The sequence below is a fragment of the Muscardinus avellanarius genome, assembly GCF_963383645.1.
Source record: "Muscardinus avellanarius genome assembly, chromosome: 8".
NCBI classification, from domain to species: Eukaryota; Metazoa; Chordata; class Mammalia; order Rodentia; family Gliridae; genus Muscardinus; species Muscardinus avellanarius.
Window position 1 is genome coordinate 101,873,026 of NC_137794.1, and position 12,411 is coordinate 101,885,436.

Sequence of the window (12,411 nt, forward strand, 5' to 3'; positions counted from 1 at the left end):
CTGAGGCTGTCCGTGGCCTCCCAAATGCTGGGATTACAAGCGTGCACCACCATGCCTGGCTCAGTTTTTTATTTTGAAACAGTCTCACCAGGTTGCTGAGAGTTTTGCTGAGTTGCTGAAGCTGTCCTTGAACCTGCAATCCTTTTGTCTCTGCTTCCCAAGTACTGGGATTACAGGGTTGTGTCACCACAACCTTTAAGCCTCCCCTGCCACCTTTGCATTCTCCGCCCACAAGCTTCCAACTGTAGCAAGAGCTTTGTTGTGCTTTGTTATTTCTCTTTATACTTACAGGTAATTTGAAGTCTGGGTATTCTCTTTTACCTGGTAATGTGATGACAGTGGATCATGTGTGGTTTTCCTGTGTTCCTTCTTGATCTTAGGTTTAGGTATTTCCAAACACACACACACACACACACACACACACACACACACACACACACACACACACACAGTTGCCATCTATATAAATAGAAACCTTTACCTCTATTCTAGATCTCTTTTCTGACCCCCAGATATATGTTTCTAATCGATTGTTGAGTATCTCCATTTGTATAATCCATAGCCCCTGAGTGAATAATCTATCCTTCTCCCCTTAACTATGACTAGGATTAAATGCAGGGGCATTCTACCTCCGAGTTACACCCTCATCCCTATTATTTTATTTTATTTTATTTTATTTTATTTTATTTTATTTTATATTTTGAAACAGGGCCTCACTAAGTAGCCGAGGCTGGCTGCAAATCTGCGATCCTCCTGTCTCAGCCTCTGAAGTACTGGGATTACAAGTGTGCATCACCACTCCCGGCTCTCTGACTGTCATTATTAAAGACCAAATTATACCAGGGCCATGCCTATAATTCCAGTGCTGGGGAGGCTGGTTACAGGAGGGTCACAGGTTGGAGGCTAGCCTCAACAATTTAGTAAGCCTCTCAGCAACTTACTGAGACCCTGTTTCAAAGTAAAAAATAAAATAGGGCTAGTAGAGAGTGGATAACTTAGAGGTAGAATGCTCTGGGATCCATCCTTCACCCCCCTACATAATTATCATTGCTGTGACTTCTAGACTTGCTCTCTTCCAGTCCAGTCTCTTTATTGCAGCACAGAATAAATAATTCTCAGATATCTGTGTCACTCTCTGCCTAAAATATTTGTCTCATTCATTTCAGAAAATGGAATCATCAAGACAGATAAAGTATTTGAAGTGATGCTGGCTACAGACCGCTCGCACTATGCAAAATGTAACCCTTATATGGATTCTCCACAATCAATAGGTAAGGTTTAGATCTCTGAAGATGCCACGTTTTCCTTCATTTACTCTGTTTTATAATTAGAAAAAAACCAGGACACGAGTTTTAATTTTACCCTGCTTATTTGAGTTTTATGATTCAGTAAATTTCATAGCCCCAAACATGTCCATTTTAGAAAAAAAAAAAAATTTCTTTTCAGTACTGGGGATGGAACCCAGGGGCATTTTACCTTTGAGCTACATCCCAGCCCTATTTTTTTTTTTTTTTGTTAATTCTTTATTTTGAAACAGGGTCTCACTGAGTTGCCAAGGGCCTCACTAAGTAGCTGAGGCTGTTCGCGAACCGTGATCTTCCTGTCTCAGCCTCCCAAGTACTGGGATTACAAGTGTGTACCACCATGCCCGGCTAGCAAAATGTTTTTGATGTGTTTCACAACTTATAAGATGAATAAAGATTTTTAAAACTTAGAATATTTTAGTGAAGGGCAAATGTTATAATGAAAACTTAGTCTTTGCTGAGTGCTGTTTTCTCTAGGGGCCTTAATGTGTTTTCACATTGGCATTAAGTTTTAAAATTTGATGTCCAAAGGAAATTAGAATCATTACATTATAATTGACTTTCCTGCTTAATTTGCCCTGAGTTTTTGGCTTGTGTTTGTTTTTAGAAATTTCCATATTTAATTCCTTCTCCTGAAGCAGGTTTTGCTGAACTGCTGAGCCTTGGCAGTGGGCGCCTTTGAGGCTTAGAAGTGCCTCAGGATCCTGTCGGCCAGCTGCCATTCTGTCTTCTTTTGAAGCACTTCAGCAAGAAGATCCTGGGGAGCTTCTGAACCCCGAAGGCACCTGCTACCACCGCTCAGTGAAAATTGCTTCAGAGGCAGAAGCAGGTAAATAAGTTTTGAGAAAGTAACATCAGAAGAAAAGAAACCAAAAGCTAAAAACAAAGAAATATGGTGTGGATTAACATTAGGTGACAATATGAAGAGGAATTGAGGTAATTTATTAATACTTTGATTGTCTAGGGATTTTTGTTTGTTTGGTTTAGTTTTTTTGGTACTGAGGATTGAACCCAGGGACTTTTACCTGCAAAGCTACACCTCCAGCCCTATTTTTCTTTTTGTTGTTGTTTTGTTTTATTTTGAAACAGGGTCTTGCTAGGTTGTTGAGAATCTCACTACATTGCTGTACTGGGATTACAGGCATGGGCTACCACACCTGGCTTTTGATAATATTTTCTAATTTTAACTACATTGTGTCAATACTCTGACAAAATTTCTTTTTTGAGATCATAAAAACTTTAAAACAGAATTTTTGTGAAAAGCAGTATATGAATGCTAGAAAAGAAACTACGTGAAATATTCAGTATGTTTTTGCATGAATGTATCAGTGGTTTTCTTCTTGTTTTGCAGGTTTCCAGGCAACAATCAGTGCTCCACACATGGTAAGTTGACTTTGTTCATTTAGTTACAAATGGATTAGATTTTTGCCCCTTTCTTTAGAAAAGTCATTTTCCTTAGTGAAGAAAGCTTAAAAAAGTTTAAAATTTTTATTATATCAATTTTGTCATCTCTAGGTTATATAAACTTGTAATGATCTTCTTATTCTTTTATACATAGTATCTACAGGGAGCTCCTCTTGGTAAAAACTATCATATTAAAGCCTTTGATGTCTGTCATTAGTATCTATGACATGCAAATTTGAATAAAGATCCAGGAGTGGTGGTGCATGCTTGTAATCCCAGTACTTGGGAGGCTGACACTTGAGGATCACAGGTTCACTGCCAGCCTCAGCAACTTAGTGAGGCTATCTGCAACTTAGACCCTGTTTCAAAAAATAAAATAAAATAGGATTGGGGGTATAGCTCAGTGGTTTAATGCCCATGAGTTTAATCCCCAGCACTACCAAAAATAAACAAGTAAAAGTAGCAAGTTATTTAGTGATGACTTAAGAGAAATAATATTTTAAATAATACAACGGGCATGTTATAGAAATCTCAAATTGAGCTGGGCATGGTGGCACATGCTTGTAATCCCAGTACTTGGGAGGCTGAGACAGGAGTATAGCAAGTTCACTGCCAGCCCCAACTACTTAGGCCCTCTGCAACTAGTTTCAAAATAAAGATTAAAAAATAGGGCTGGGTGTAGCTCAGAGGTAGAATTCCTCTGGGTTCATTCCCTAGTACTGTAAAAAAAAAAAAAAATCTCAAATTGAGTATTTTACATTTTATTTGGAAAAATCATTCAGTAATGCTTAAGTAAAGCAAACTTGAAGCTATGTATCCTTGAAAAGGACCTTTTTTAAGTGATCTGGTACTTTTAATCTGTTGGGAATTTTCCTGGGTTCTAAATGTCAGTGGTTTGAATGAGTACTCTGTTGGCTTTTGGTAGAGAAAACAGTAGCTTTTCTGATTCCCTTCAGTTATTTGGGTTGGAGAAGCTCTTTTTGTTTTTTGTTTTTTTTCTTTTGTAGTGCTGGGGATTGAACCCCAGGCCTGGTGCTTGCTAGGCAAGCTCTCTGCCACAGAGCAACATCCCTAGCCCTGAAGAAGCTCTTATTTAAACTTTATCCTAAAACCAAGCATGGTGTTGCATGCTTGCAATTTCAGCATTCGGGAGGCTGAGACCGGAGGATCACGGTTCGCAGACAGCCTCAGCTACTTAGTGAGGCCCTTTGCAAATCAGTGAGACCCTGTTTCATAAATTAAGAATAAAAAATAGGGAGCCAGGCGTGGCGGCACACGCTTGTAATCCCAGCATTCAGGAGACTAAGACCAGAGAGGATCACGGTTCACTGACAGCCTCAGTTACTTAGGCCCTCCGCAACTTAGTGAGACCCTGTTTTAAAATAAAGAATAAAATATAGGGCAGAGGGTGTAGCTCGGGGGTCGAATGCTTCTGGGTTCCATCCCCAGACCTGCAAAAATAGGGCTGGGTGTGTAGCTCCACGGTAGAACACCCCTGGGTTCCATCCCCAGTACTACAAAAAAAAAAAAAAAACTTTATCCTAAATAAAATTTATATATATAATTATATTTATAGTGAATCAATAATAGTACAAAAATACATAAAGGTAAAAAGTAGAGGACTTATTTGTAAAAATTGAATATACTTGGCTTTTTGAAACATGACAGGGCTGGGCATGGTGGCAAATGCTTTTAATCCTAGCATTTGGGAGGCTGAAACAGTAGGATCACACAGGTTTGAAGCCAGTCTCAGCTACTTAGTAAGGTTGTTTGCAACTCAATGAGACCCTTTTCAAAAAATAAAGAATAAAATATAGAGCTGGGGGTGTTGCTTGGAGGTAGAATGCCCCGGGTTCCATCCCCAGTACCACAAAATAAATAAATAAATAAATAAATAAATAAATAAATAAATAAATAAATATAAATAAATAAATAAATATAAAAATAAAAATAAATGACAGAAACACAGAAGCCATTAAAAAATCACTATATTTTGCAACATAAGAATTTAGGATTTAGTGCTGGGAATTGAATCCAGAATCATTCTACCTTCGAGCTACATCCCCCAGCCCAGTTTTATTTCTTAATTTGAAACGATCTCACTAGGTTGATGAGAGTCTCACGAATTGCTGAGGCTGTCCTCAAACCTTCGATCTTCCTGTCTCAGCAGCCTCTCAAGTACTAGGATTGAGATGTGTACCTCCATACATGGCTGAGAACAATGTTATAGACTAAAATAAAAAAAAGAAAATGAGAAATATTTTTAATACATATAATAGCAAAGGACAAATACACACACACATGCACATATATACATGTGTATCCTTTAATAAGAGAGAAAGATCACTAAATCCAACAAAAAATGAGTCAAGGAAATGATTGATAGTGCATTGAAAAATACATGTGACATCAGCTATTAGGGAAATAAAATGTCATCGTCACTTGAATTTAGTAAATTTCAAATTAGCACCGTAGTGAAGTACCACTTGTCATCGATCAGATTGGCAGAGATCAAAAAGTCAGAGCCAGGCATGATCTTGAAGACTTGTATTCCTAGTATTTGGGACGCTGAGACAGGAAGATAGCAGGTTCAAGGCCAGCCTCAGCAATTTATCAAGTCCGTTAGCAACTTAGTAAGACCCTGTTTTAAATTTTTAAAAAATAGCAAGGTGTGGTGACACACACCTATAATCCCAGCACTGGATGGCTAAAATTGAAGGATTGCAGGTTCAAGGACAGCCTCAGCAAGTAGTGTGACTTTCATCAACCTAATGAGATCCTGTTGCAGAATAGCTTAGAGGTAGAATTCCTCTGGGATCACTCCCCGTTACCACAAAATAAATGAATAAACAAACAAGTAAATAACAAATAATAATAAAATAAAAAGTTTTAGATGTAATTTGGAGGTAGACCACTCCGGTGTTCAATCCATAGTACCATAATATTAAAAAAAAAAAAAAAGTAAAAATAAAAACATTTAAGCCGGGCATGGTGGGCGCACACTTGTAATCCCAGCATTCGGGAGGCTGAGACCTGGAGGATCGCGGTTCATGGACAGCCTCAGCTACTTAGTGAGGCCCTCTGCAATTCAGTGAGACCCGGTTTCAAAATAAAGAATAAAAAATAGGGCAGGGGGTGTAGCTCGGAGGTAGAATGCCCCTGGGTTCCATTCCCAGACCCGCAAAAAAAAATTTTTTTTTGATTAGTTGTACTGAAAGGGGGAGAACAGTAACATACCTTTCTTTATTGGGGGAAGGAGTGAATTAAGTGTTTTGGGGAGGCAATTTAGCAATATCTATCAAAATGTAAAATAAATAAATATGTTGGAGCCAGGAATGGTGGCACACACAGGAGAATTGCAGGTTTACAGCCAGCCTCAGCCACTTAGTCAGGCTCTCCTCAACTCAGTGAGACCTTGTTTGAAAATAAAGAATAAAAAATAGAACTAGGGGTGTAGCTCAGAAGTAAAATGCCCCAGGGTTCAATCCCCAGCACCACTAAAAATAAATAAATAAATAAATGAAATAAATAAATAAGCCAGGTGTGGTGGCATATATTTGTAATTTCAGTACTTTGGAGGCTAAGACAAGAAGATCGTAGTTTCGCGGCCAGCCTCAGCTACTTAGGCCCTCTGCAACTTAATGAGACCCTATTTCAAAAATAAAGAAGAAAAAATAGGACTGGGGATATATTTTGGAGGTAGAATGCCCCTGGTTTCCATCCTCAGCACTGCAAAATCAATCAATCAATCAATCAATCAATCAATCTTATGCTTCCCAGTTTTATTATTTTTCTTTTCTTTTCTCTTTTTTCCCCTTTGCACTGGACATTGAACCCAGTTCTGCCTTCAAGCCCTTTTCATTTTTTTCTCTTTTCTTTTTTTAATTTATTTTTATTGGTGCATTGTAATCTTATATCACATTGGAATACAAGACTTGAGAGGATATACAAGCACACATCATCCAATTAGCCCTCATCCAGTCCCCATCCCATTCCCTCCCCCTCCCTCCATCCCATGCTTGTTTGGTGATTACTTTGATACATTTGTTTATGTGCCTCCTGCGTTTTAAAGAGGCGCCATCCTCCCCTATTCCATACCCTCTGATTACTTCACTATAGGGCCCTTTCTATAGCTCGACCTCTTTCTGTTGCCCCTTTCCTCCTAGTTATTGCTGATTAGGGGAAGCATCTGGTTTTAATTATCTGCGATATTTCTCTGTGCATGCCGCGTTGCAAGTACCGATCCCACTCTTGACGGCCCCAGTAGTGGCCTGGCTACCCGGTGGACTGATCCAGACCTCGCTGGCTCAAGCAGTGGCCTTGCCCATGGGAGGTCCCAATTCTGGTCTCACTGGCCCGACACCGGCCTAACCCCTCAACTGGCTCCTATCCCGGCCTCAGTAGCCCCAGCACCGGCCTAGCCTAAAGGCGGGCTCTGATCCTGGCCTTGGAGGCCTCAGTAGCGGCCTTGCCTCACGGCAGGCTCCGATGCTGGCCGCTGGCTCCAGCACTGGCTTAACCCCTCGGCAGGCTCGGATCCCGGCCTCGGAGGCCCCAGCACCGGCCTTGCCTCACGGCAGGCTCCTATCCCGGCCTCGGAGGCCCCAGCACCAGCCTTGCCTCACGGCAGGCTCCGATCCCAGCCTTGCTGGCCCCAGCATCAGCCTAACCCCTTGGCAGGCCCCAATCCTGGCCTCGGAGGCCTCAGTAGCAGCCTTGCCTCACGGAAGGCTCCAATGCTGACCGCTGGCCCCAGCATCAGCCTAACCCCTTGGCAGGCTCAGATCCCGGCCTCGGAGGCCCCAGCACCGGCCTTGCCTCACGGTAGGCTCCGATCCCGGCCTTCCTGGCCCCGGCACCGGCCTAACCCCTTGGCAGGCTCTGATCCCGGCCTCGGAGGCACCAGCACCGGCCTTGCCTCACAGCAGGCTTCGATGCTGACTGCTGGCTCCGGCATCGGCCTAACCCCTCGGCAGGCTCAGATCCCGGCCTTGGAGGCCCCAGCACCGGCCTTGCCTCACGGTAGGCTCCAATGTTGGCCTCGCTGGCCCCTGCACCGGCCTAACCCCTCGGCAGGCTCCGATCCTGGCCTTGCCTCATGGCGGGCTCTGATCCCGGCCTTGCTGGCCCCGTCACTGGCCTAACCTCTCGGCAGGCTTCGATCCCAGCCTCGAAGGCCCCAGCACCGGCCTTGCCTCATGGCAGGCTCCGATCCCGGCCTCACTGGCCCCAACACTGGCCTAACCCCTCGGCAGGCTCCAATCCTGGCCTTGGAGGCTCCAGCACTGGCCTTGCGTCATGGCAGGCTCCAATCATTTGTACCACGTTCTCAAGGGTGCGTGGTGGTAGCATTCTGCCTCTGGGGTTATTACTTCAAAGGTTCCAGGTGTAATGCATCAGATCTCTGTCTCCCCTGAGTACTGGCCATTGCCACTGCCTCCACCATTTCAAATCTTTCCCAAGCTCTTTTTCCACTCTGAATGTTGTCCAGTGTTCCTAAGCATGCGCAGTGGTAGCATTCTTCATTTGGTGTAATTTCTCCAAAAAAAATAAGGTTGATAGGATCCGATTTCTGCTTCTCTTGACTACAAGCCTCCACTGCCATTGCGGAGACCACTTTCAATACCCCCTTTCTCCTTGGTCTCCGCTAAACTCTCTCCTTACAGGTGATGTCCAAGATTCTTAACAATGTAGAGAAGAAGCAGTCCTCCTTCACGGGAAATTTTTCCAAAAGTTTCAGTTCATTTGGATAAGTTTTGTCTGCATCTCCAGTATCCTGGCAATCACCATGGCCTTCTTGACCCCTCTCCATTATTTTTCTTCTTTCTTTTTCTTTTCCTTTTCCTTTTTTTTTTTAAATAAGACAGTATGTGTGGTTTGAGGAGGTAGTGGGATCAGGCACTCAGTAGCACTGTGACCCTGGCTCGGTTTCCCCAGGGGTCCAGCGTGCTCTGCATGACTCCGCCTGGGGCCCAGAGTCCTGCAACCTGGGCCCTGGCTCTTCCAGGGGTCCAGCGCGCCCCGCATGACCCCCGCCTGGGACCCAGGGTCTTACGACTGGGCCCGGTTTTTCCAGGGGTCTGGTGTGCTCCGCGCAGTCCGGCCCGGGGCCCCTCTGGGCCCCAGCTGTTCCATGGTCCGGTGTGCCCTGCCCGACCCCTGCCTGGGACCCAGGGTCTGAGAACTGGCCCGGTTTCTCCAGGGGTCTGGCCTGCTCTGAGCGGTCCAGCCCGGGACCCAGAGTCCTGGGACCCGGGCCCAAGCTGTTCCAGGGTCAGGCATGCCCCGCCCAACCCCCCGCCCGGGACCCAGCATCTGACTACTGGGCCCGTTTCTCCAGGGGTCTGGCTTGCTCCGCGCAGTCCGGCTCGGGGCCCAGGGTTCTGTGACGCGGGCCCGGCTGTTCCAGGGTCCGGATCTCCGCCCAGGACCCAGGGTCTGAGGACCGGCCTGGTTTCTCCAGGGTTCTGGTGTGCTCTGCGCGGTCCTCATTTGTTTTTTCTTAATTTTTATCTTGAGATTGTCTCAAGACTAGTCTCAAACCTGCAATCCTTTGTCTCAGCCTCCCAAATCCTGGGATTACAGGTGTGAGCTACTATAGCTGTCTGCTATCTCATGATTTTTCACTAATGATTAATGATTTTGAGCTTCTTTTTTTTTTTTTTTTGATACTGGTGAATGAACCCAGGGGCATTCTAACTCTGAACTAGACACTGTTCTCCAACCCTTTTCTCCTGCTCGTCCTCTTCTTCTTCCTTCTTTTTTTTTTAAATTTTTAAACTGTCTCCCAAAGTTTCTGAGAGTCTTGCTAAATTGCTGAGGCTGGCATTAAGCCTTCGATTCTCCTGTCTCAGCTTCCCAAATATTAGGATTACAAAGTATGCTATTCCCCTGGCAAATGTCTTTTTATGTGATTATTGGTCATTTATATGTCATCTTTGGAGAAGTATCTATTCAGATCTCTTACCTATTTCTTAATTGGTGAGGGCTTATTCTTTGAAAAAGATGCATTTAGTTTTTTTTCCTTTTCTTTTTTGTTGTTGTTTGCGGTCCTAGGGATTGAACCCAGGGGTATTCTACCTCTGAGCTACACCTTCAGTCCTATTTTTATATTTTTTATTCTTTATTTTGAAACAGGGTCTCATTAAGTTGCTGAGGGCCTTCACTAAGTAGCTGAGGGTGGCTGGGAACCTGCAATCCTCCTCTCTCAGCCCCCAAACTACTGGAATTACAAGCGTGTACCACCATGCCTGACAGTATTTTAAAAAATATTACATATAGCATAAACCGGGCGTGGTGGCGCATGCTTGTAATCCCCGCGCTTGGGAGGCAGAGACAGGAGGATCGCGCAGGTTCGAAGCCAGCCGCGCGCTGGCTTAGGAGACCCTGTTTCCAAATAAAAATGTAAAAATAGGTCTGGGAGTATAGCCCGGAGATAGAGGGGCTTCCAGGAACCCCAGTACCACCAAATATATATACATATAGCATAAAATTTTTTATCTTAGCCCTTTTTTTTTGCACTGGCTACACCCTAGCCTTTTTTTTTTTTTTTTTTTGAGACAGGGTTTTGCTAAGTTGTTGGTCTCCCTAAGTTGCTGAGACTCACCTCAAACTTGCTATCCTCCTGTCTCAGCCGCCCCAAGTACTGGGATTACAGGCATGAGCCACTACGCCTGACTCATCTTCACCATGTTAATTGTATGGTTTAGCGTTAAGTACATTCATGTTGTGCAACCAATCTTTAGAACCCTTTTCATCTTGCAAATGAAAGCTGTACCGATTCAGCACCCATTCCCCAGCCCCCGACAACCACCATTGTGTTTTCTGTACCTGGATTTGACTGCTCCAGGTACTCATATCAGTGGAGGCAGACAGCACTTGTCTTTTTGTGCCTGGCTTATTTAACTTTGCATAATGAAGGACATTTTTTTCATTTATTGACACATCATACCTTGTGTCAGAATTTCCTTCCAAAAAGAATGCATTTTCATCATTAGTAATTGTGTGTGTGTGTGTGTGTGTGTGTGTGTGTGTGTTTACTAGGGATTTAACTCAGGGACATTCTACCTCTGATCTAAGCCCCAAGACCTAGTTTATTTTTTATTTCGAAATAGTCTCACTAAGTTGCAGAGGGCCTCTTTAAGTTGCCAAGGCTGGCCTCAAACCCACTATCCTCCTGTCTCAGCCTTCCAAGTACTGGGATTACAAGTGTGTGCCACTATGCCTGACCTGGCAACTCTATTTATATACTATGATGCTTAAAAGTCTTGAAAAGAAATGGTTATATTATCTGTTTTCTTTTGGCAGCATGCATACGCGCTAGAACTTCTGTTTGATCAATTGCATGAAGGAGCTAAAGCTCTTGATGTAGGATCTGGAAGCGGAATCCTTACTGCATGCTTCGCACGTATGGTAAGAGCTGTAGTTTCCATTCTGATCCTAACAGAAAGTCATCATGATTTGACTCTCTTCTTTTCACAAGTGGTTTTGATTTGTGTGTTTTGTTTGTTCTATTAAGTTAGTGACTGAAATATGCATCCCTTACCATTTTCTTGTTGTTATTGTTAAAAGAGACAGAATATTTAATGCACACTGGCAGAACTGAAAAGGATTTTATTTAGGTCATGTAATGAGAAAGTCTAAGGGTATATATGGCTTCTTGTGTGGGTGGGTTTAGGAGAAAATGAGGTGTTATTATCAAGGGTTTCTCTCTGATCTTGGTTTGTCTTCATTTTCCTGTGTTAGCTTCCTTATTAGATAGACTGTGCCCTTGTGATTCCAAGATGGCAGATGGTAGCTCCCAAACCACATTCTTCCAAGTTCTCATTTAGCAGAAAAAAATAGAGCAAGCTCAGTTTTCAGACACTTCTACAGGTTTATTAGGAATGAAGGTAGAGCTTCGTGTGTGTGTGTGTGTGTGTGTGTGTGTGTGTGTGTGTGTGTGTGTGTATAGAGGTAACTGGGAATTGAATCTATAGGGATTCTACCTCCAAGCTACACCCCAGCCCTATTTAGTTGCAAAGGATCTCACTAACTTCCTGAGACTGGGCTCAAACCTACAATCTTCCTGACTCAGCCTCCCAAGTACTGGGATCACAAGCATGCATCACCGTGCCCAGCTGAGCTTCTTTTATATTAGAAAGAATTGCCTTGAGCTGGGCTTGGTGTCACATGCTTATAATGACAGGACTTGGGAGACTGAGACCGGAGGATTACAGATTTCTAGCAATCACAGGCCTCACAGCAATTTGGTAAGGCCTTCTGTAACTTAGCGAGACCCTGTTTCAAAATAAAGAATAAAATAGGGCTGGGTATGTAGCTTGGAGACAGAATGCCCTTGGGTTCAATGCCTAGCACCACACAGACAAAAAAAAAGACTGCTTTTTTTTTTTTATTCATAGTTTAGATTTTATTGCCAGAGACTTGTCTAATAGATGACTATCTAGAGAATAAAGTGGGTGTCCACTAAAACTCCACAGAGTAAAGACTCATCTGTGTTCACATAATAAAATCAAGTTGGTTATGGGCAATCTTGTGTCTGGAGCTCAGACTGGAAGATTTTGGTGCAGTTGAGATCTATGGAGCCTTCTTGGACTAGAATCCATGTAACTTGCTTTAAACATATAGTCAACAGACCAAAAGAATGTAAGCTCAGGGAAGAGCGAATTGTGCTGTCTATGAGTGTGTGTGTGTGTGTGTGTGT

The 12,411-nt window shown here is 43.4% G+C and overlaps 1 protein-coding gene across 11 annotated transcripts in view; it reads left to right on the plus strand.

The window, feature by feature from the left end:
* PCMT1 (protein-L-isoaspartate (D-aspartate) O-methyltransferase) overlaps positions 1-12,411 on the plus strand; it is a gene marked incomplete at both ends in the record, with an annotated part of 50,745 nt that overhangs the window by 19,708 nt on the left and 18,626 nt on the right. For 8 of the 11 annotated variants that reach the window (XM_080700746.1, XM_080700748.1, XM_080700753.1 and 5 more), the window contains 3 exons: positions 1,167-1,271; positions 2,656-2,687; positions 11,016-11,120. In XM_080700746.1, coding sequence (XP_080556872.1) covers positions 1,167-1,271; positions 2,656-2,687; positions 11,016-11,120 — 242 coding nt within the window. Of the gene's footprint in view, positions 1-1,166; positions 1,272-2,655; positions 2,688-10,983; positions 11,121-12,411 lie in introns of all 11 variants that reach the window. The other 3 variants (XM_080700750.1, XM_080700749.1, XM_080700752.1) reach the window with 3 other exon arrangements.